General features: G+C 48.4%; 1 protein-coding gene across 6 annotated transcripts in view; it reads right to left on the bottom strand.

Annotated features, from left to right (window-relative positions):
* ACACA (acetyl-CoA carboxylase alpha) overlaps nt 1-24,122 on the bottom strand; it is a 100,603-nt gene that overhangs the window by 27,232 nt on the left and 49,249 nt on the right. For 5 of the 6 annotated variants that reach the window (XM_014254957.2, XM_088066038.1, XM_014254956.2 and 2 more), the window contains 12 exons: nt 23,558-23,614; nt 23,213-23,257; nt 20,482-20,523; nt 19,909-20,124; nt 19,295-19,450; nt 17,436-17,639; nt 14,963-15,118; nt 14,316-14,462; nt 6,836-7,105; nt 6,304-6,401; nt 5,720-5,840; nt 5,183-5,293 (listed from right to left, as the gene is read on the bottom strand). In XM_014254957.2, the coding sequence (XP_014110432.2) occupies nt 5,183-5,293; nt 5,720-5,840; nt 6,304-6,401; nt 6,836-7,105; nt 14,316-14,462; nt 14,963-15,118; nt 17,436-17,639; nt 19,295-19,450; nt 19,909-20,124; nt 20,482-20,523; nt 23,213-23,257; nt 23,558-23,614 (1,623 nt within the window). The remainder of the gene's footprint in view (nt 1-5,182; nt 5,294-5,719; nt 5,841-6,303; nt 6,402-6,835; nt 7,106-14,315; nt 14,463-14,962; nt 15,119-17,435; nt 17,640-19,294; nt 19,451-19,908; nt 20,125-20,481; nt 20,524-23,212; nt 23,258-23,557; nt 23,615-24,122) is intronic. The other variant, XM_088066036.1, reaches the window with a different exon arrangement.

The following is a 24,122-nucleotide window of genomic DNA, read 5'->3' as shown; positions in this document are numbered from 1 at the left end:
TAATGGGAACAATACACAAATATCACCACTTAAAGAAAGGCAATTAAAAGGAAAATGCAGCAGTGGAGGGTGGTGGTTGTTTATCTGCACTGAGGCCAGGCATCCATCCTGCAGGTATCCACAGAGCAGGGACCCCTGTGTCACCTGCAGTGCCACCATCCACACCCCCTGCAGCACCTACAGCCCCTGACTGGCAGGGGAGGAAGGGAATGAGCCTGGCTTAGCTGGGCCTGAGCATGGCCAGGGACACCTCCACAGCACCACAGTCCTGGGCAGCTCTGGGAGAGCCCAAGCTGCACCCTGAGACCTGTTCTCACCTCCTCCACTGCCACAACCACCCAGGGCAGAGCAGAGGGGCCTGTGCTGCCTCCCAGGACTGGGATAACCTTGGGCAGCTCCAGCCTCCACACAAGGAGCCAACACTTGATGCTGGTGAGTGCTGATTTCTGGTTGACACTTCCCACCCCTCCTTGCTTAGCACTCTCCAACACCCTGCACCCATACAGATCTTCCCAGCAGTCCTGCTGTGCCACTACAGAGAGATTCATATCATGCATTAATAATTATAATGCTTCTTTGAATGACAGGGCTGGCACTTGCTGTTCTAACTCACATGATTGCTCTCACATGATTGCTTTGATCTAATCCCAAGACTGGAGTCATCTTGAGCAGATACTGAGCTATCCCTGCCTTGAATCTCAAAAAAAAACAATAAAAAAAGAAGAGCTTTCCACAGTACAAACCCCAAACAGCATCAGGCTAACAGGGCTTTTATTTATTTTTGCAGATTGTGAAATTGAAGGGTAAATATTACTGTTGGCAATCACTCCCCAGCCTGTGTGAGCCTCCTGTTCCTCCCTGAGCTCCTCCAGGGAGCCTCAGAGCTGCCCAGACCTCTCTCACATGGGCACAGCCCCCTGAGCAGCCCTGACCTATTGTCTCATCCTGTTATATGAATCCCAGAGCATCCAAGAAGTTCTGCAGCACAATTCAGGACTGAATCAAAAAATACAAAGATATTCTCTTCTGACCTCATGTAAAGGAATCCAACAAGACCGAACAACACTTTTTTTTTTGACCCATTCTTGTCAAAAATGAAGCTCAAAGTTCTGAACTATGCCTTGAATGTTTCATGTTTTAGTTTCTGACCCCTCATCTTCCCTGCACACTCCTGGCAGCTGAGATTGGTCCAGCTCATCCTTGGTACTCTTGGATGCTCTGAGCAAACCATGGGGAGCATGGGGCCTGATGATTCAGGCAAGTCAAGACCAGAGAGTTTGGGGGAAAATAAAGCTAAAACAGGAGGGAAACAAACCAGTGCTGCTCAGAATTCTGTCACCTCCAGAGGGGACAGCAGCTTTGGGGCAGCCCTTCCTCACCATCACAAAACAAACTGTTTGAGAGCCTGGTTGAACACCTACATAACAAACGGCTGGGAATGCTGCTTGCAGCAGTTCCTGGAAGTCTCAGCTGAACCTGGCTTCCCTTAGGAAAAGCCTAGAACACATATCTGCAGGGAAAATGTGACTGAAAGCCTCTATTTGTTTCCATTAACACAACAGTCTCCAAGACGGGATTTCTTTTAAACACAAAAGACAAGGAGGAGCAAACTGATTAAAAATAGGTCAGCAGCAGGCTGTGGAACATCCCTGGGAGGAGTGCAGTGGAACAGAGCCCTGGAAGCTTGAAGCACATTAGCAGTGCAGGAATGGGGAATGCCAGGCTCTTTGGTCTCACTTCCATTCAAAAGAAAAGCCATGGAAATGAAGGTGTCGGTGCAGGGCACAGCACAACACATCTGAAATCACCCCGTGCTCAGGTTATGACGAGGGAAGGGAGTGAGGGAGGAGGAGGAAGGTTTGGGGGTAGAAAAAGGGGGAGGCAGGGGAAGTTAAAAAAAAAAAAAAATTAAGAAAAAAATCTCTGCCTCAGCAAAAGTTTTCATTAAAATTTTAGACAAATGATCTCTGTGTCCTTCTCCCATGCTGCCTGGGGCTCCATGCTATTTCTATGCAAATAACAACCTCGTGGTTTATATCTTATTATTTCCACCGGAGCTGCGGCGACATGACCCGAGACGTGTGTGAGGTAGAGACAGCGACAGAGAGAGAGGGAGAGAAAGAGAGGGAAGGGAGGGAGGGAGATGGAGTGGCTGCTCGCTGAAGTGTGAAAAAATATTGTCAGGAGTGAGCAGCAAGAACAAAAAAAAAAATAAAAAAAAAGAAAAAAAATTGCAGGGATAACGTGTTTATTTCAGCCCCTCTCCCCATGTGAACCAGCATCTTTTAAAATTCATTGGGCATCAGGCGATCATGCACAATCCATCTGCTTTCACTTTATCATTTGCATTTCATGCCTCCTGGCTTTTGATGTGCTGATACTTTGATGCAGTCAGGAGACGCGCATTATCATTATTTCAATTTGCAGGGGGGTCAGCGGGCTCGGCACATGCTCACCGAGAGCAAGGAAATGGCATTTCCACCTCTCCACCCCCTGCTGAAACGCACTGGGGAGACAAAAGGGGGCCAGCTGAAGCACGGCCCCGTGCCCCCCGTGCCCCCCACACCGGCACTGCCCCAGCCGGGGCATCACGGCTCCTGCCCAGGACAAACAAAGGCAGCTCCAGCAGAGGACGGGGAAAGCCTGCCCAGCCTCAGCATTCCCTGCCAGGGAACCCAGGGAACGGGGCTGGAGAACGCTCTGACCCAGCCTCAGCATTCCCTGCCAGGGAACGGGGCTGGAGAACGCTCTGACCCAGCTGTCTCCCCAGGACGTGCCTCACCGTGAGGAGCACAGAACCCACCAGGAGCTGCAGCTCCAAACCACGCCGACCCTGAGCTCATCATCCGAGGCAGAGGTCACCCTCTGGCTCTGGCAGCTGGACCTTTCCCTCCACACCTAAACCCTCAGGCTGCTTTGACATAATGATAACGAACAAGACCAGCAACGGCTCTGGATGCACGGAATGTTTGTCACCATTCCCCTCCACTCACTTTATAATTAGAAAGAATCCAGCATTTCACAGGGAGAAAAATAAAATTAAACAACTTCCCAGAGAACCCTGCCAGCTCTCTGAAAGCCCACCTGTCTCCATCGCTGCAGAAACAGTTTTGTGCTGCACATTCCGCTGGCGGAGAGGAGACATTTTGAAGATGTGTTTGCAGACACAAGAATTGCCAGCTTTGTCCTGCATCCTCTGGGAACACACGTATGGAAAAGTCAGCGATGGAAAAATTGTCCCAAATCTCTGGCACATAGCTGGGAAAAGCTAGAGGTGGCTGTTTTCATGCGTATTTATCTTTGCTCCAGCCATCATCTCTCCTGAAGCCCCTGCCAGCCCTGACTCCCCACCTGCTCCAAGCAGCACCAGGCCTGACTCACCCCACGCAGAACAGCTACAACAGTTTCCTTTCCTGCAGTCTCATTCCTGGGAACGAGCAGGAACACATCGTATCCCACACCCACACAGCCTCTGCACTCCTGCAAGGGGACACTTGGAGTAAGTGGCCCCAAAAAATTCAAACTGGCTATCTGAATCCCAGGGACAAGCGTTTAACAGGTTTCAGGGAGCACAGGGTGAGTCTGAAGTCACTCCAGATTCCATGGCAGGAGGATGCCAATGGATCAGCATTCACTGCTTCTTTCACATCCTCCAGAGCCAGACTGAGCTCGGACATTCCAGGCTAGCTCTGGACACCAGTTCCCTACATCAAACACACTTCTGGGACACAATTGCAGCTGGATCCCTTCAAGAAGGCCTGGGCAGAACTGCAGGGACTGGAAGCTGAGGAGGATATGGAGCAGCAGGCACATCCCACACACCCAGGAGTGAGTGGGGACTCCCGCTGCTCAAGGGCAGGTAAACACTGCTGGGAAAGCTGGATAGGATGCAACAGGTTCCTCCTCACCTTTAGACAGGTGGAGGTTCAGAGCTGACACAAACATCCCAACAGAGCAGGGAGGAGGGAAAAGGACACATGGGACATTCAGCCCACTGAAATTCCCAGGATGGGAGCTCCTTCTGCCTCTGCCTGCTGACAGATGTCAGGTGCTTAATTCAGTCCGTATCCTTAATTTTTAAGTGCCGAAAATTTAGTGAGATTAATCCAGTCCTGTGAAAACAACCATTGACTCCATGGGCAGGGAGTGGATTGAACCTGGGAAGAGGGGGAGAGCTGAACAGCCTGGTCCTGCCATCTGGGAAACTCTGCAGGGCCCCGATCCCCAGCAAGTGACAGCTGGAGCCAGGCAACTCACTGCACTCCAGCAAGCACTAAACTGACTCAATTTCTTTTTAAAGGCTGGATCTTCAAATGCCTCTTTTCCTCCCATTGATGCAGGTGTGTGCGATGTGTGTAAGAGATCTAACTGAGGGTGCTGCAGCCTAGAGTTGATAGGATCAATGCTTCATTTTCTGCAGAGCCCCCTTTATTCAGGGGAATAATTCAACAAGAGCCTGTTTTCCTTTATCTCCCATTGTCAGGCAGGCACTCCTGGAAACACAGCTTGCCATGGAGCACAGGCACCCCAGGTGCTGAGAGTGCCTGAGAACAAAGCTGCTCGATGGGGAAGGGCACTCACAGCACACAGCCCCAACTCCAGGGAAACAAAGCCCTCAGGGACAGGGATGGGAGCAGAGTGGGCTGGGAGCCGTGTCTGCACCAGGCGAGGAGCTGGAGGCTGTGGGATTAATGGGCTTGGGGCAGCACAGCAGAAAATCTGCCTCTGGAGTGGGACAAAAAAAAGAGCCACTTTAGCAGTGAAGCTGTAAGTTTTCTTTGTAACAGCCCCAGTTATTCCTCCTGACCCCACAGCCGAGATTTCCAGCAGGAAATCTTATTTCCAGCCTGGAAAATCAGCATCCAAGCTCCTCAGGTGCAGTGCTCCCCAGAACCAATACAATTCTGGGGGTGACTGGAAGTTCAGGCGACTCTGGGCCATGTATTTTGGAACAGGAACTTCCAGACACTGGGAACAGCCCTGTTTCCCCTCACAGCACCCAGTGGGTGGGAGCAGACACTGCCTGGCCTTCTCCACTCCTGGTATTTAATCCATGCCCACAACCTCTGGTAAAAGCTGCTTCTCCTCCTTCAACATCCTTCCAACCCAAACCATTCCAGGACCCCATGAGAAACCCCAGCTCCACTCTGAGAGCTCTGAGGACTGAAATGCAAGGGCTGACCTTGTTGAGGGCCCCACAGCCGGTGAGGATGATGTGGGAGTTCTCCACCTGGATGGTTCTCTGGCCCAGCCGCACGATGTAGGCCCCAATCCCAATTGCCCGACACGTGACCTGGAAAAACAGGGAAAAGAAAGGGGGAAAAAAAACAAACCAAAGGCATTGATTTCTGTCTTTCCACACAGCCCCAGCCTACTGATTCAAACATTGAGATAAAACTAGGTGGGTTTTGTAGTACAAGGCCATAAAATCTACTCTCTCTGGAAAATTCCAGAATCCATTACTTTGTAAAACACAGGATCTGAACGTAAGTGTATTTTATTTTCTTTAAAAAATAAAAACAACAAAAGAGAAGCGGCAACTTTCAGGCTGAGCAAGTACAAGGCCAGGAGCTGGTGCCAGGAGCATTGCTCAAAGCCTACAGGAGCCCATTTCCATCAGCCAGAAGGCTGATCCCAGATGGATGTTTGGGATATCATCACAGGATTTTCAGCTGAAACAGACAATACATTTGAAGAATAGAAGGCAGTGGGGGATTACCAAGCTGATGGTGATAACACTCTCATAGGCTAGGGATGATTCTCCAGCAATCATGCCAGATCCTCTGAGGTTCTCTACTCCAAGCCCCTCCTCCTTCCCGATGATATCCGTTATCTTGTACCTGAGGGAGATACAGACAGCCTTTGAGTCACAAGGTCCAGTGATTTGCTGAATCAGTTTGCTACAAAGAAAATGAAAAGTGACTAAATATCATTAAGGTTCCAAGGAGAAATGTGCATAAAGCCTGGGCAGGAGCTGTGCAGGGTTCATCCTGCAGCACCACAGAACCTTCCCACAGGAGCAGCACTGCAAGGGGAAATGCCAAGGGGGAGGAAGGCCTGGGAAAAGTGTCCTGTCATTCCCACAGGACGTGAGGAGCAGGCTGATTATAAGAAAAAGGGCAAGAAAGGAAGGGAACGCAGACTATGGGGAAAAGGAAAAGAACAAGGATTACAAAGAGGCTCTCACATTTTCTTCACTTCCTTCTTCCATGCCTCCACCCCCAACCCTAAGGAATGCCCCAGCTGAGGACAAGGACATGCCAGGCACCACCCAAGGATGAACAGGAAGTTTTTCATTCCTACCTGGACTCTCCATTTTCCTCCACGTGTTCACAGTGAACAGAGTTCAGGGCGCTGACTTTCTTATAGTCTTGAGGAGTCAGGTACAAGTATTTGTACCCCTGTGGGGAAAAACATTTCATTCACTCTAATCTCACCTGTAGTCCCTTCCTGATCCCCTGTAACCCCTTCTGAAAAGAAACTTTCATGGGACAGAATTTATCCCACAGAGTGATAAAGCCATTCTCTCAATGCTGCAGCTGGGGCCAGTGAAAGCTGGGAATGGTGCAATATTTAGCACTGATTCCATCTGGATGCCAATCTGCTGCCTGGGAGGTGGTAAAATCCTAACATGGAATGATTTGGGTTAGAGAGGACCAGGTTGCACCCAGCCCCATCCAGTTTAGCCTCGGACATTTCCAGCGCTCCAGATCCAATACCAAGGAGAACTTTGGAGGTGACGCTCTGAGAAATGTTTACCCTCATCTCTATTAGAAGAGGTGGTGTCAAAATAAGACTCCTGTGGGCTGCTGCTGAGTTCCCCCCGGTTCCTCACCTTGTAGGGGTTGTCTGGGTCCTCCCAAGCCACATGGAACATGTGTCGGATCTCCTCTGCCAGGCCGATCCTGGCCCCGCTGTTGGCAGCCACGTAGATCCGGGGAATGCCCTGAGCCCGCGCCAGCTCGGACGCCCTGAGGAACAGCACATCCTCCTGGGGCCCAAAGGAGCCGATTTTGTAGGTGATGTCATTGCCAATGACAATGATATCCCGGCCCTCTGGATACTCCGGCGTCTTCAGGGTCATCTTCCAGGCCACCATGCCAATCTGCAGTCCAAGAGCAGAGAACAGCACGAAATAAACGTTGTGTCTTCAAGGTGTGAAAGGAGGGAGGCACACAGGCATCGTTTCTCTTATTTGAAGAAATGGGTCTTTTGGATTCTCTTGGGTTTGGCCTATTTTCCTTGGGAACTTGGATAACAGCAGCTCTGATGTGCTCTGCCAGTGAACAGCACAGCTGGAAGCACTTGATCCTTCCCACGTTCCTTGGAGCTCGTTCTCCACTGCTCTCATCCCACCAGGACGCTCACACTGGTTTCCCTCTCCCTGCTCAGGGGTTTATCACAGGTCCAACACGTCCTGCCCACATCCCTCTCGCAGGGAGCTGTGTATCCCTGTGCTCCCAGGGTGAGGTGGGATGTGCTGCTGCACACGATTCCTGCCCACCTGCTCAGCCTTCCCTGCACACCCCACACCCTCATTTGAACCACCTTTTTATCCCATTGCTACCTCAAATTTTCCCCCTGTCCTTCCTTTCGTTTCTTCCTCTCTTCCCTTTTTCCTTCCCCAGTTTTACAGCGGCTCCATCCCAAACCTGCCCGGGTAAGCAACGCTTTTTTTTGCTGCGTATTTTTCTTTTCCAAAAATCACGGGATGATCTCTCCTGGGGGATCAGCAGCATCCCTCCCCTGCCTGCCCCATCCCTCAGGGAGCCGGGGCCAGCTCGAAATGCCATTAACAGATGGGAACAGCAGCGTCCCTTGAAAGCCACATGCATCACCCAGTCCCCGCTTGCCCAAGGATCATAAGCTCTGAGTACACATTCCTCAAGCCGATTGCACATCCTCTGCAATCAGCAGGGCTGAGACTCTCATTGTGGAGCCTCGGAATTCTGAGCATGATGAACTAAAGCGGGAGGGGGAGAGGCAGCAGATAGATCTGTGCCATTTAATCCACATCCAAATGGCACAATACACAGCCCAGATCCAATCAGCATCTGCAATAAGATATGCCATAATAGGCTCATTAAAAAAAATAAAGAGGCAGAGGAATTAATCAAAGGGTCATTGGAAGTAAAGCAGGCAGCAATCCAAAAATATTACAGCCAGCTACTGGCAGATCCTTCCTTACACCTCTCCTTCCAAGAGCTGAGATTGCAAGTTAACAGAGTGTTTCAGTTCACCTTCTCCTTGGATTCCTCCACTCCTACTCTGACAAGTCGAAAGGGAATAATCTGTTTGCCTCTGAGTATTTGCAGACTTACAGTTCCACCTCAGCATCCATCTGCAGGGTTTGGAACAGAGACATGCTGCAGCAGATTCAAAGAAGGGAGAAAAAATCCCTGAAAGCTGTTTCCTTACAACCACACTGATCCCATCAGCCAGGGCTGAGGGACCAGTGATGGACCAGGGCTGGTCCCACAGTCCATCCCACCCACCAGGATGTAAGAGATTTTCCTCACTTTCAGCAGCTTGATGATTTTTGACAGCACAGGAAACAGGCCAATTTAAGGCACTTCTTATTTAGGAAATTCAGACTGTAAAAGAAGTGTTGGAATAATTTCCTAACCCAAGATAGCGTGTCCTCTACACCAGTAAAGTCCCTTTTGCCAGTGCTCATCAGTACAACAGAAAACAAGCTAGCCAGGGCACAAGCTCCTGAGAACAGTTTACAGTTGAGAAATATGGAGCAACCCTCTACAGTTAAGGAAAAGAAGAATTAAAAGTGCACCACTATTAACTCGGGTGTCTTTTGCCTCCTCAATTCTTTCCATGTTTTGTGCCATTTATCCGGTAATAAAAGCCATGGGGATCTGCACAAGTAAGGAATATTTTTTGCTATGAATTTGCTAGATTCAGATGAGATTTATGGGCAGTGGAGAATGGCTTTCTATTCCAGAAAAAAAAAAAAAAGGAATAATGAGATTTTTAAGTTAACGGCAGCACTCCAAAAACTGGAGAGTTCCCAGGTTAATTAGCCAGGCTGAGCTAATCACCTAAGAGCACTGGCAGGCAATAGCAGGTGATGGTGAGCAGCCCTGGCTTTGGAACAGGCTCTTTTGAAGAGGCAGCACAGTTTGGAAGTGCTGCTCCTGCCACAGTTCCATTCCCAGCACACCCAGGTGTGAAGAAGAGGTGGAGGAAAAAATAAAAGCAGGAACCGTCTTATTTAACTGTTTTTATGTTGACAAAATGATTTGTGCCCCGGTATTTCCATAAGAAGTGGGACCATTATTCTCCTGTAGGAACACATTTGGTTTGAAAAGTATCAGTGGGCAGCACGTGAAAATCAAAGGGGATGAATTATTCACAAGGCCCGATCAGAAGTGATCATTATTTCTGATGCTCCAAACTGTGATTAGGATTCAGTGCTCAGCTGTCATTTGCTCCCTGAACAGCCCCAGCCCCGCAGAATTGCACGACACACACGGAGATGACACCCAAGTTTCAGATGTATAATTTTACACACACCTTCTCCCACTCCATCTTGGCCTTAATGGAAGCATTAAGAGCCAGTAAAACGGGCGCGCTAACGAACGGCGCTTCCCCGGCGCTCGTAAACGCTGCTCGTTTGACACCCAGTGTCAACACTAATCATGGCCTAAAATTAACACCAAAATTGACTTCAACATTAATTGCACTATCGATGGGAACAGTAATACACACACTGATGCAGTTCCAAATTGACTGCTGGTGGCAGCCCGAGCTGTTGACAACAGGCACTGAGGGGAACGGGGAAGGAGCCGACCCCAGGCTCCCTCCCTGCAGGCTCCGAGCAGAGGGGAGCCAGTGCCAGTGCCAGCTGGTGCCAGGGACAGGGAGCTTTTCAAGCTCTTTCTGGCAGGTCTGTAATTCCTGGAGAAGCACAGCCAACAGAACCACAGAATATCCAGAGCTGGAAGGGATCGTCCAGTCCAACTCACAACACCCCCACAATCCCACCTTGTGCATCCCTGAGAGCGCTGTACAAATGCTCCCAGAGCTCTGGCAGCCTTGACCATTCCCTGAGGAGCTTGTTCAGTGCTCCACGACCCCCTGGGGGAAGAACCTTTCCTGACACCCAACCTAAACCTTCCCTGGCACAGCTCCAGCTGTTCCCTCAGGTCCTGTCACTGGGCACCAGAGGGAAGAGATCAGTGCTGGTTTATTCTACTTCCCTCAGTACAGGACAGCGCTGAGCTGGGGACTGGAGGCCGAGCTTCATTTTATCCATTTACATCCAAATTTGGAAAGCTGAACGTGGGCATTCACCTGGTGCAGATGCAGCAATTTTGGCATTTCATCAATTGAAAGTGTTGCCTGGAACTTCAGATCTAAAAGAGCAACTCCCTGCACTTAAATTGTGCAGAGCTTTCCAATTTTTATCTGGAGCATGAACCAGCTCCCAGGAAAAGGGCAGAGTGCACACAGGTTGCCAGAGGCATTCCAGCTCCATGCCTCCACAAGGCCGGAGTGCCAAAACTCAGGATTCCTTCTTGGCTCTGGAAAAGGTGTCCCTCAGCAATCCAAGCGTGGTGGTGGCAGCCCAGCCAAGCACGCTGGCACGATCTGAGTGATGGCAGGAACAGCTCCAGGATGAGATGTGACTCAGGGAAAGGTGTCACAGAATCCCAGAACCATCCAGGCTGGAAAAGACCTCCAAGATCATCGAGTCCAACCTGTCACCCATCCCCACCCTGTCACCCAGACCAGAGTGCTACATCCAGTCATTCCTTGGACTCCTCCAGGGATGGAAGCTCCAGCACCTCCCTTCCAGTGCCTGACCACCCTTTCCATGGAGAAATTCCTCCTGAAGTTACAGATGGATAAAGATACATTACAGAGGGCAAGAGACAACCCTCATCAGGAGCTTTCCTGTGGGCAAAAACATTCCTGTCCACGGTATCTGTGTGATTCACAGACACCTGTTCAAACATCTCTGTGAGAGGAGAGAATAAAACTGTGCCACCACTTCCATCTCTGTTCCTGGAAGGCTTGGATTTAGGGATTTTAAAACCCTCCAAGAAATCTGCAGCTCTCTCCGCTGTTTTAATTCCCCGTGCCTGCCATAAAATGCAGGAACAGGGGGTGACAAAGCAGAACATGCAGCTCAACGATTAAGCTGTGCTTGTATAAAATGCATTAGCTACACCTTTCCGCCTCTGGCAATCCAGAAAGCCACCAGAGCAGCATTCCAGGAGCCCTCTGCCATCCTGAATTTCCCCTGGCCAAACCTTCCCAGCTACCCAGGAAAGGTGCTGCAGCCAAAGCTCCAGCTAACAGCGGTGATTGTGGATTATCTCTGATCCTCGTGCTACTGAGGAGGAAAAACTGTGACATCTAGTGCCAGTGGGGAAAATGACACATTTTCCATGGGCAGAGAGGGATGAAGGGGGATGTGGGGTGTTGCTGCAGGCCCTCCTTACATCACTTTCTCCTTGTCCTTGAAGATTAGTTGGGTCTTATCAGCAGCTGGTGCTTTCCTGGTGCCAGAGGATCAGGGGAAATTGTAGTCAAAATACATAAAGTGCTATAGAAAAGCATCCAAATGCCTGGCTCAGGACTGACAAGGAATATTGAGTTCTGCCAGGGGCTGAGGGAATTACCTTTTCACACTGAGATTTCTGCTAATATGCTAATCTTGGGAACAAAGCCCTGGGCTTTGACGGGGGTGTCACTGTGCTCCAGGTCTTGTCTCCAGCATGGTGATTTAAACAGTGGAGGATACACTCCTGAACTGCTCTGTGCCCACCCAATTCCTCACTCTTTCAGAGATTTCCCCAGCAGGGGTGGAACAGGATGAGGTTTAAGGTCCTTCCAACCCAAACCAGTCTGGGATTCTGTGACAAAGTGGAAAAAGAGGTGTCCTCTGGATGGTCAGAGGCTGGGAGAAGGCCCCGTTCATGGTGGTGCTGTGCCCCAAGGGCAGGGCACAGCCAGCAGCACAAGGACTGGGACCCTCTGCTCTGGAGCAGCCAGAGCAGTCTAGGAATAAGGAGCAACTTGTATTTTCACAGTCCATTAATTCCTTGGCTTCTTTGTTGGGACCACAGCAAAGAGCTAATTACTGCAATGGCGTGGTGGGCATGGGGAGTGGTCATGAGCTTCTGAGAAAAACTGCTTGGGCTGGGAAAAAGCCTTGAGACACCAAGATTTTCCTCAAAGCACAGACAGATTTTTGCCCAAAATGCTCTTGCAAACTCTGTGAGGACAGGGAGAACCCCAGCCTGGAGCTCCTGGCCTGCCCCATGCCAGAGCAGGGACTGCAGTTCTGGCTGAACACGCTGCCCACAAATCCCCTGGATTTTATGCTGGTTTCTCAATTCCTCCCATCACTCAGGGCGCTCAGCTCAGCTGTAAAGGCAGGAGTGTCCTGACCCCTTCTCACAGAGGAAATGTCGCTGTCAGGAAGGCCAAGCTCTGGCTCTGAGCAGCTGATCCCCAGGGTGGGGCTCCCACTGGAAGTGTGGGAATGGCTCTGAGCCTCTGATCCAGAACATGGAGAACAGGAACCTAAATGTACCCAACAACAACAGCAACATTTACCACAGACATCAATTCCCAACAGGTATCTCCTCTTCACTAAAAACACAATGGACAATCTCTACTTTGAATTCAGAGAACCAGCACCTTTTGCTGGCCAGAAATAAAAATAATAATAAAAATCTCACATTTACCTGAGAAGTTCCTATTTCACCTGTCAGTCAGCTCACTGGAACCAGCTCTGGATCTCTGGGGCACAGACTCCACTGTGGAGTTGGAGGGAGCTCAGAGCCCATCCAGTGCCACCCCTGCCATGGGCAGGGACACCTTCCACTATCCCAGGCTGCTCCAAGCCCATCCAGCCTGGCCTGGGACACTTCCAGGGATGGCGACCCCACAACCTCCCCAACCCCTTTGGGCAAAAGGCATTTGATAGATCACATCAGATCAGATTAATTTAAATACCAACACTCCATACACCACAACAGCCATGTAATTTCTTTACAGACTGAACACAACAAGGTCTACCAAGGGTTAAAAAAAAAAATCTCCTAATTTTTTTTTGGTGGTCTTTGGGTACAGAATCTCTTATAATAAGACTATTTGTATTCATACTGGCAGAGTAAACACTACATGTTCATGCCCAGGCAGCTCTGTGCTTGTAATTTCAGCAAGAACAGAGCGACGTCCCTGAGGGACTTTGCTATTTCCCCAGCCACCATCCACTCAAACGCTGAATGAGAGCGGGGAAAGAGAGAAAGATGATGGCACAAGGCTCCCCAGCAGCCTCAGCGTGCACTGGGAGTGCAGGGAATAGCTCATTCCGCCTTTAATTAGACCAGTTCAAACATTTCTCCTCAAGTCCAGCAGAAGACAAGGCCGCAGCGACCCCACAGCTGCCATCAGGGGCCATTTGCAAAAATCCTACTCCAAAGCTTCCCCCTGACGAGATCCATGCAGGAAATGGTGAGGAAAACTGTTTCCTTGCATCGCTACCCTGATGGCTTTGAACAGAGCCTTTGCAAACCTGAAGCTGTGTATTTAGGAAAATATGGCTCAATTACACCAAGACAAAAAATAAACGATACCATCACTTAGAACTGTTCAAATTCCAAATTACTTTAGAACATTCACTTACTAATTCCCACAAAAATAACCACCACATCCTTCTAGTGGTTCTCTTTACTCTGCAGTCATTCCAAAGGTGCAATTTTTGCCTTCCTAATGGGAAGACCCCCTCACCTAAACCCACCACAACAGCAAAGCCTCCTCCTGCTCGAGCTCCAGGAGTGACTCTGTCATGCCCAGCATGAGCTTGTTGTAACTCTTGAGTAAATCCTGCTCTAGAGTGGGAGGTTCCACACACCTTGATACAAACTGTGTAGGGAGGATGGAATGGAAGCATAAAATACATTTTTCTGCAGTTGTTTTTTTTTTAGCAAATGAAAATATTTATATTTAGTCTTGTAAAACACATTTTGCTCAAACACAAACCCCAGTTACCTGGAACAGCTGAATGAGCATTTTTTAATTATAAAGGAAGCCCAGCATAGGCACAGGTTTGAAATGGAATCATCATTTACTATGGAAGTTAAAATACCCATTGTAGGGAATGCATTAATTTTTAATGAAACAAAAATCTCATTTTCAAGAGTGAGATTTCATCTGTGAAAGGCTGAATGAATAGATTTTGTGCCTGGCTGGTAAATTTTCATTACAATTGTCACACCCAGCCCAAAGCACAAGGCCTTTTGGGGCACAGAGGGAGAAGCAGCACGAAAGGAAGTGGCACTTGCCTCATTTCCTCCTGGCAGCCTGTTCATCTGCACGAGCTGGCCCTGGTCATCCAGCACCAGCTCCGTGTAGGTCAGGATGTCCGAGGGCAGCGGCGCCGGCGGCAGGAACGCGTGGTCGTTCATGGAATTCCACAGCTTGATCAAAGACTGGGGATGGCAAGAGAAACCCTCCTTAAGAACGTCACCCGCAAATATTTATATTCAATCCACTCCAGCGTGGCACTGCCAACAGAATTTGGGATTATTCCCAGCTTGGTGTTCCCAGCAGGACACCCTGAAACGTCCCTCTGGGGGTATCACCTGCTTTGGGATTTGAATCATGGAACAGGTTCCCCCAAAGTGAAATTTGAATGAGATAGTTCAGGATAGAAGCAGCAAACCAGAAACACCATCTAGGAAGGGCAGATGGCAAGGTGGGAAAACAAAGAAATGGCAGCAAGAAAGAGGAGATGGTTTATCCTTCAGCTTCTACTGTTTGACTCATTAATGGAACTCCAGCAGCAGTTTATCCTAATTTCATTCCAAGTAGATTCAATCCATAGCTGATGGTCCCTGGGGACCCCTGGCAGCCACTCCACACCCCTGGTTCCCCTGACAATCAGGATGGCAAAGGGAAGAGCAACAAGAAGAGCCCAAAGAATACTCACCTGCCTGAACATCTCAGGAATGTCATAGACATATGACGTCCCCAAAGTCTGTGCCTGGAACCTCTTGGACTGCAGCAGGTCTTTGGTCACGTAGGGAGTGTTGATCAGCATCCCGTGGAGTGGTCCCTGCTTATCTCCATATGCCTGGAACATGATCTGCAGGACAAACCACAGCCAAACCCTGCTTAATCCACAGGTTCTGTACACCCAGCTGAGCCAGCTCTTACCAAAAATCTCCAGGCTACTCCAGGCTGATTGTCCCTGTCCTCTGCAAGGCTGCTCGTGCTGGCACAGCCTGGCACCCCCTGCTCCACCGCGCATCGCTGCCCTTTGGAGACACCTCAGGAGCGCCACTGCCCCACCCCTTTCGGAGCACAGAGCACATCCCCAGCACAAAGCCAGGCCTGAGAGGAGCTCCTGCTCCCCAGCAGCTGCCCTGACACCGTGTCTGTGCCGACGGATGGCGAGAGCTGGGAGCAGCCGGGAGAACTCCGTTATTTATGGAGCGGGATCCGCGGCTGCGCCCGCCAGCCGGGTCAAGACTTGCATATGTCATTGGGCTTGAAGTTTTGATATTGTAAGTTTAAAAGATTTTCCCAGAGTAGCAACATGAATTATCAACTGCTGTGCTTCACGACACTATATATTCCGGGCAGGCAGGATTTGGAAGGGAAGCTTTTCAACAGAGAAATGGGAGGAGATAAAAAAAGGGATAAAAACACCTTAAATGGCCCCAATGCTGCTTCACAGGGACACACCTGGCAGGAGGGACATGATTAGGATGTGTTTAACAGAATTTATCTAATTGCAGAGAAATTAATTGAAGAATTACAAAAAATTCAGTAAAGCTGATTTTTAATTTTAGATCAAATCGGCAGTTTATGCTCTCTTCAGTCTGCACAAACATTAATTGGGGAGGCAGCTTCTTTAATGGGAGAAGCATTTGTTCAGGGTAATGAGCGTTTGTGACAATGCCTGTCTTGGGATCTGTCAGGATTTGCAAATGCTCCTTAAATCTCTGGAAAGCTCCACAACAGCTCTGTAGGGAACTGGAGAAGTCTGTGCTGAGCATCACCACTCATCACTACTGAGAAACAAGAAATCAGGGTCTTTCTCTCACCATGAAGCCACCTTCCCACTCTTCAGAAGTCATGAAAGTACCCAGCACATCAGTAATATTTGAATTTTTAAAAAAGACTTCTCTAAGTTTAAAAGAGCCCTCTGAAAACACAAGGAAAAAATCCACAGATCTGAACTCACCCTATAAACCTCCATCATGAGGGGAAGGTTCCTAAAAATATCAGGGTTTTTTTTTTACTAGAACCTGCTTTAATATTCTGGAAAACAAATCAAATTTAATACTGGAAAAGTTGTTAAAGCCACACACTCCCACATGAGCCCATTCCCCAAGCTTTAAATAATGAAGCTCATCAGCTGAGAGTTCACTTGTGACCTTCACAAGTGACTGACCCAACTCAAGGGTTAAGCTGAGCTGCTAGAGATTATTAAAATGTTCTTTTCTTCCCTCATCTCCCCTCAAAGGCAGGAGTGAGGTAAAACACACTGACACTATCTGTGCTGGGATCTCAGAGCTGGATGGACTCCACGGCCAGCAGCTTGCTGGAAAAATTAAATGGAAAAAGGGGGAGAAAGGTGACTCAGCACTTTGTGTTCTACATTCACAGTGCCCAAGTGATTTATTCTGCTGCTTCTCCTGCCTGGCAGAGAGATGATTACAGAGGGAGATGTAAACATTTCTCTATTTAAATATTTCCCATGCATCCCATGCTCCATGGATTTTAGCATATGTGGGTATTTCAGTTAACCACGCTGTTTCTGCACCATGGAAAACAGAAATACCACAACAGCCACAACCATTACAAAAGAGTCCATTACACTTCATAAAAGGGATATAAAACTGATTCCATAATTTCACATCATCCTACCCAGGTCGTTCCTTAGATCTTCAGAATTTAAAGGACACGTTCACAGATTTTCTTCTATCTACTCAGGAAAATGTATAATTAATAATATTTTTTATTACAACCTAGAAGATGAGCATCAGCAGTGATTCCTCTTCTAGTACTTTTCTGAGCACTCTGAGGGAAACTCTTTGGGAAACCAGCTGCCCAAACGATTGAGGGCGTGTACAAAACAACCAGAAAACTCGACTGACTTAACTGATCACATTTGCTGCTGCAAGTTTATTTTCCCCCTCTCCTTCCTTTGCCTAAGTCGAATGGCAATTCTGTGTTACATTTTAAAGCATATCTAGGGGCTCAAAGCTACCTGGTCTAGTGGAAGGTGTCCATGCCCATGGCAGGGGTTTGGAATGGGATGAGCTTTAAGGTGCCTTCCAACCCAAAGCAGTCTGTGGTTACCTGCAAGCACCACATCCCACACAAGAGCTCCCCAGGTGTCACGCGTCCCCTTCCCAACGCTCCCGCCCAGCCGCGGCCCCGCAGGGACGTACCTGTCCCGTTCTGGAGTCCGTCACCTCCTTGTACAGGCTGATGTCCAGGTAGTATCCCGACTCGTTGGTGAGGAAGAGGCGGATGGGAATTGCCTTCCCCGTGGGCGTCAGGCGGATGTTGATCTTCAGCTCGGCCTGGAGGACGCGCAGCTTCCAGAGGCGGCTCCCGTAGCGCATCACCATGGAGCGCACCGACTCCTCGATCTGGAGCAGGGAAAAGCCTTCCTCAGCACTCCTGGGCCGTGGGAGGTGGCCCTGCCCGTGCCAGGGGTGCAGTGAGACGGGCTTTAAGGGCCCTTCCAACCCAAACCATTCCGGGATTTCTTCTGGATCCATCACCATGTGCCTCCCACCCCACTGCTCCAAGGGGATGAAGGATCACCACACATCAGCACGTGCCAGTGCTGTTACAGGACCTTGGTGACCTTCCCCTCCTCATCCTAAGCCTTGACACAGGCAGGAACTCCACCTGGGGACTACTGATGTAGCGGGACAGCGCTGGATTCACATCCCTGTTTCCTCATGGCACACAGAACCACAGAATTGGGAAGTTGGAAAAGACCTTGAAGATCATCCAGCCCAAGCACCACAGCCCAGCCCAGGGAGCTCTGTCTCCCCTGCACAGGCATCACACCTGGGAACTACAGAGTCCAGACAAGCCAAATCCTTGGCAAGCAACTCTGCAGGCCTCGTACGCACAATAATCACATTTCACTGCCTGCACGGAGCTTTAAATCAACAAAGCAATTACCACTTGGAGCTGGGCCTTCTGCTCTTCTATTAAACTTTATAAAATACCACCCTGGGCAAAGTGCATATTAAAAGAAGGCAATTTATAGGCTGGGTTAAACATTTTTCCCCAAAAAGAGTCTCTTTTGCACAGCAGCTCAAGGAAAAGTCATGGTTTGTATCTGAGGGCAGCCCAACTTCCAGGGTTGAATATTCCAGCTTCTTCTGAACTTCCTGGGAACCAACGGCTCTGGACACGCCGGGAAAGGCTCATTCAAAAGGGATTTAAGCCACCAATTTTTAATCATGATTTAAAAGTCAGCCAGCAAGAGAGAGTTATTTTGATACCCAATTCATCTTTTTAAACTTTCAGCTGTTCTCTTCAGGAAAGGTCAGCTCTCATCTTTGGGTACCCATGAACTGAATGCTGATTTCCAGCTAAATTCAGCCTGGACTTGGGACTTGCTTTGTGGTGATTCTGCTAACCACAAACATCCTTTATGCCTGAACACTTTCATTTGTCCATCTACCAAGTTTAACATTCATTTATTTAGAACATTCATCTCTGTGGTTTTGTATCAGAGACTGAAAATCAGGCACTTTTGTAACTCAATTTACAAATTCTTTTTAAGCTCACAATTTATCTCATGTTTTATTTGGATGGAATCTGAACTTTTGTAAAAAACAGAAGAGCATTAACATCTGCTTCCTTATTAAAACTATTTACCTCAAACACACAATGAAAAAACAGGTTTAGTTTCAAACACAAAACATATTTCTAATAATTGCCCCTCAGTTCACACAGAGGAGCTGAGCTGCACAACCAAACAGCTTTAGACTGCCAGAGGGCAGGGTTGGATGGGATACTGGGAAGAAATTCCTGACTGTGAGGGTGGGGAGGCCCTGGAAAAGGCTGCTCCTTCCCTGGAAGTGTTAAAGGCCAGGCTGGATGGGGCTTGGAGCAACCTGGGACAGTGGAAGGCGTCAGGGTTGGAATAGGATGAGTTTTAAGGGTCCTTCCACCCCAAACCATTCCACGATTGTGTGATCCTATGAACAAAAGGCCATTCAGTTCTGACAAGCAAAGCCCTGGAAATACAACCAGCCCTGAGCTGGGCAGGAGCTCCCACCTTGGAGGGGTCCATGATGACGGTGGGCACGAAGTTGAGGAAGATGTGGTTGCAGTCCGTGCGCACGTTGGTGTTGTTGAAGGCCACCTCCAGCTCATCCATGGCCTCCAGCAGCAAACGCTCTCCCTCATTCTGCAGGTACTCAAAGGAGGCTTCCTGCCAGAGATTGCCAACAAATCACTGACTTTGTACTCACAAACCATCACCCGAGAACGCGAGGTTTGGAAAACTGCACAAGGATCTGATGGAGAGAACAGAACCCTTGGGTGCCGCTGGATGCACGGCCCTGGAGCAGATCCATCCCCAGCACGGTGCTCCCAGTGCCTGGATCCTACACCTGGCTGCCTCCAGCTCAGAGTAAATCTGAAACCAAACACGGCAAGCCACTGCTGCCTCTAAATCTAAGGATTTATGATTCTCCTCCTGGGCCCCTGAAAAATCTCCCTGGAGCACAGGAATACCAGGACTTCAAAGGGATGGCTCTGCAGAGCAGCACCAGCAAGGAGAGGGCACAACCCCCAGCCCTCCACACGGGGAATGCTCAGTTTTGGACCCTGCAGATCCCTAGGATGACGCTGGGTTTCACTCACTGCCTTGGAAAGGGACAAACTCACCTTGGTCACCAGGTCCGAGTGCCTTATGATGGCCCTGACGAAGAACCTGTAGTCTGTCACCTCTGTGCCCACCTCCACCTTGGCTGCCCCCAGGTAGAGATGCATTTTGTGGTTGGCACAGGGGATGGCCGTGAGGTCGAAGTTCCTCATGCGGTTCAGCTCCAGCTGGAAGGCCAGGGCCGGCTCCAGGTGCCGGTAAATCCGGTCCTCCTCGAACTGCAGCGCCACGGACACAGGGGAGGGTGGGGAAGAGAGCATTGGAAAGGTGAAACACTCGGGGCAAGAACTCAACAGCACCCATTATGAAACTGCATATTTAATTCAAACTCTAAAAATTCAAACAGATCCAACCCAGACTTTTCTACCACATGCAGACACTGGGAGCTGTGAAATTGCTGAAATGCTGAGAGCATAATACAAATTACAGGACAGCAAATTCTCAAGCTCACTCCCCTCAAAAAAAAACCCTTTTCCACAGAAACCAGAAGGTTTTGTCCTGATTCTCAGTAGTAATCACTGCATGAAAGGATAAAGCCAACACTTGGAGAACAGTATTATAAATATCCAACTCACCTTATCCCGGGCACGGAATGTGAAGAACTTTGGGAATTCCCTCTGTTTGAAAATAAAAAGAGCAGTGTTAGTCCTCCCAAAGCAAGCATCGATGTCCCCAGAGTGCTCTCAGGCCACTCCTGGGGCAGCACCACAGCACAGGAGGTGACACAAGCTGTTCCCAGCCACTTTTTCAACATCACAAAGGTGGTGGAAAATCAAGTCACCTTTGAGACAGCAGAGGCAGCTCAAACCTGCCCTCATTAATGCAAAAGAGGCTACTTGATTGGCTTTAGATCATTGTCAGTTATTAACAACACAGAAGTGTCCAGACAGTAGTGGGAAACTTTTTCTAGTTCTGTTATGATTAGGATTCCTGTGGAAATGTCTGGAGTGATATGAACACTCTGTTATGGATGCAGATATACACAGAACAATGATCTTATTCTACAGCTCTCTTCATACCATTACTGCCAGAAATACTCTCTTCCCAAGGAAAACTGGGAGTTGTAATCAAACAACTTTATTCTCCTGTATGGAACAGCAAAAACATGACAAAAAAAACCCATATACCACTCAGCTTTCTCTGGTTTTCTGTTGCATAGATAAAACCCTGGTAGAGCCCTGAGAGTTTTTTGAAATATTGTACAAATATCAGATGAAGAGGGAAAGCCTAGACAGCATCCTGTCCCTCCAGTTCCATCCAGGCAAATCCATGCCCTGCTCTGGAATTACACTTTTACTGGGCAGAGCTTTGGGCAGTGATTTGCACCACATGAGAACACTGCTGCCTGTGCTGAAGGTGACCTGAAGGGACACACACAACTTGCCAGAACTGTCTTACTAAGCAAAAAAACAGGGAATCTGACCTGGAGTCACTGAATTTCTGGCTCACATTCCATTATCCATGAAAGATGAACAACCCCAGCTGGAGGGAGTGCGACAACCAGTGACACCGTGCAAGCCACCACTGAGCAACACAGATTTTAAGGCTGAAAATGCTGTTCTAGTCGGTTATCTTCCTTCCCTCCCAGGTGAAACAGCCCCCAAACCTCACCTGACGACTCTCAGTTGAGCAAAACAACTTGGGTTTGCCTGGAAACTCTTCCAAAATAAGCAGTGGTGCAAAAAATGCTGCCTAAAAATTCAGGTTTACCCAATATATCCATTGTCTGCGAGCCTCATCTAAGAAACAACCTCTTCCATGTTTCCTCACTTCTCCCAATCCCTCCTACCTGTCCTCCTCTGCATGCTGCCAGCTTCTCCCACCATCTCCATGCTCATTCCACCACTAATGGAATTGCTTCCAAGGCACCTCACTGGTGTGGTGGGCAAATATCATAATTAGATGTGCACACACACAAAAATCCTCAGTGCTCTGGTACCAAAATCCAAAAGAGTGCTCCATTTCCTAGGCAGAAGAATTATACCCCTGCTGTGTTCTAATCAACCAACCATCATCAAGACAATCAAAATAATTTGCCTAAATTAGCCAATCAAGACACCCTGCAAACCGCAGAATGTGAAAAGCTACACCAGAAATCATCAGAGTTGATTATTATACTAATAATCATGTTAAAAACCTAATGAGATGAGGAAATTGGAAGCTTGCTGGAGCAACTCTCTATTACCTCAACATGCTGGGAACTAATTATATAGACTGTAATTAAAACAAAAACAAACCCAAGCCCAGGCCCTGGCTAAGTTAATAGTTGGTCCAGTAATGAAGGGGCTGGGATAGCAGACAGTAATAAAGAGTGACAGAGCAGCTCCCAGAGGTGCTCCACAAACTTTGCAGCCAGATGACACCACACTGAGGATCCAGGGAGAGTTGGGGATGGTTCCTTCTGTTCTGTGCCTCCTTCCTGACCTCTGACACCTCCCACAGCACTCACTCAGCAACTCTGATTTTTCATTCCCCCAACACCCATTCTGGTCTCTAAAACTTCCTTTCTCAAACCTAAAGTCTAGAATTTCTTGATCAATGTCCCAAAAAACTCTCCACAAAATCCAGTTTCCTAAGCCACTGACTGACACCTCTGTACCTGTACTGTGAGCAACAATTCCCACGTGGTGACTCCCACATTGGTTCAAACACTATTTTTGCTGATTTACAAACAAGTCTTCCTTTCAAAAACCTTCCTAGACCAGCTGTGTTGAGCACAGGGTGAATTTCTTGCATTTCAAAGGCTCCTGATAACTTCCAGAATGGAAAAGTAGATACCCAAGAGATAAAAATCTGGTTTATGCCTTACATGGCCACCTAAACCAAGCCTCACCGATGCCCAGGCCCTGGGGAAAGAAGTAATTCTCAGCAGTAAGAGCATCAAACATTTCCCACATCACAAACCCACTCTGCAAAACCTAACAAGTCCCTTCAGTGATCGCTCCAAGGTATTTTAAAATCAGCAAGAAGCCGAAAGAAATCACCACACTCCATAAGAAACACAAAGGTTTCACTGACAATTGCACTTTAGAACAGAAGACAACACAAGGAAATCTTTATCAGTGTGGCTTCCTGAGCTCAGCCAGGTGACGAGGGACACTCAGAGCCTCAGCAGCCCCTCTGAATGCCACGGGCCCAGGCTGGGTTTGTGGTCAGATGTTCAAATAAATACTTCAACATTTCATTTTGACACCAGTGTGGGCATTAAATGCCTGCCTGAGATCCAAATGAGAAGCCCAGAGCCCCCTGGGTGTCTCCTGGCCTCACAGCAGGAATGCCACCGTGCTCCAGGCCCTTTTTACTTACATGGAATCTCTGATCCACCTCATAGTTGACCTGTTTCCTGAAGTCCTTACAAACGAAACATACACACATAGGAAGAAAAAAAAAAAGCAGAAGACAGCTAGCAATTAGGATTAAAATCAAAAATTAATTAATTCAAGAATACAAGAGGCATCAAGATTGTTTACAATTGTAAATTAATTTTCTTAAGCGAATTCATGAAAACCATCTCGAGTTTGAGAGGACAAAAACAGTGAAGAGAGAAGTAAATACAGTAAATACAGCATTCAATTTGGGGAACAAACATGTCAGATGCCAATGGTATAATGAGCTAGAAACCAAAGAGCATCAGGAGAGATATGGAAATACCTTTTGTGCTACAAGGAAAGTCAGCCTCCGAATGCCATGCTCGATCAGGACTGATTTCTGCAAAAAACAAGGATGGAAACTGGTGACTGGACTGAAAAAGAACAGACTAAAAGCATGCTGAAATCTTCTACAGAGTGAAAAGGCTCTGCAGGTCCTCCTACCTCTGAGTTCCTGCTCCCCTTCAGCCTCCTCAGAGTGAGGATTTCCCACCTGAAGCTCCTTTAGCAGCATAAATACCCAAATCCCTTCCACCTGAACAGGTAAATAACCAAATCCCAGAGCAGTGAATTCCAGCTGAGCCTGGCTAAGCAGGAATGCACAAGAGTCACACCCAAATCTTGCAGGAAATATCCTCCTTCATTTGCCAAGATTGCTTTTTGAGGGGAGCACAGTGTCCATGTGGTAAGGTGGTAGAAAATGATGGAAAATGAGTTTTAAAGGAGCTAAGCCACAGAAGCATGAAGCTCATCCTTGCCTTTGGCACGGTGAGCTCACGGATAACCCAGCCTAAAGCACACATCCAGGTTCTCAGCCTGGAGAAGGCTTTGGGGGCCCTCACTGTGAC

The sequence above is a fragment of the Pseudopodoces humilis genome, chromosome 23, assembly GCF_049639895.1.
Source record: "Pseudopodoces humilis isolate 2021_Gansu_Grassland_sample_001 chromosome 23, ASM4963989v1, whole genome shotgun sequence".
Lineage (NCBI taxonomy): Eukaryota > Metazoa > Chordata > Aves > Passeriformes > Paridae > Pseudopodoces > Pseudopodoces humilis.
The sequence above is the reverse complement of the archived record's forward strand: the minus strand, read 5'-3'. Positions and strand labels throughout refer to the sequence as shown.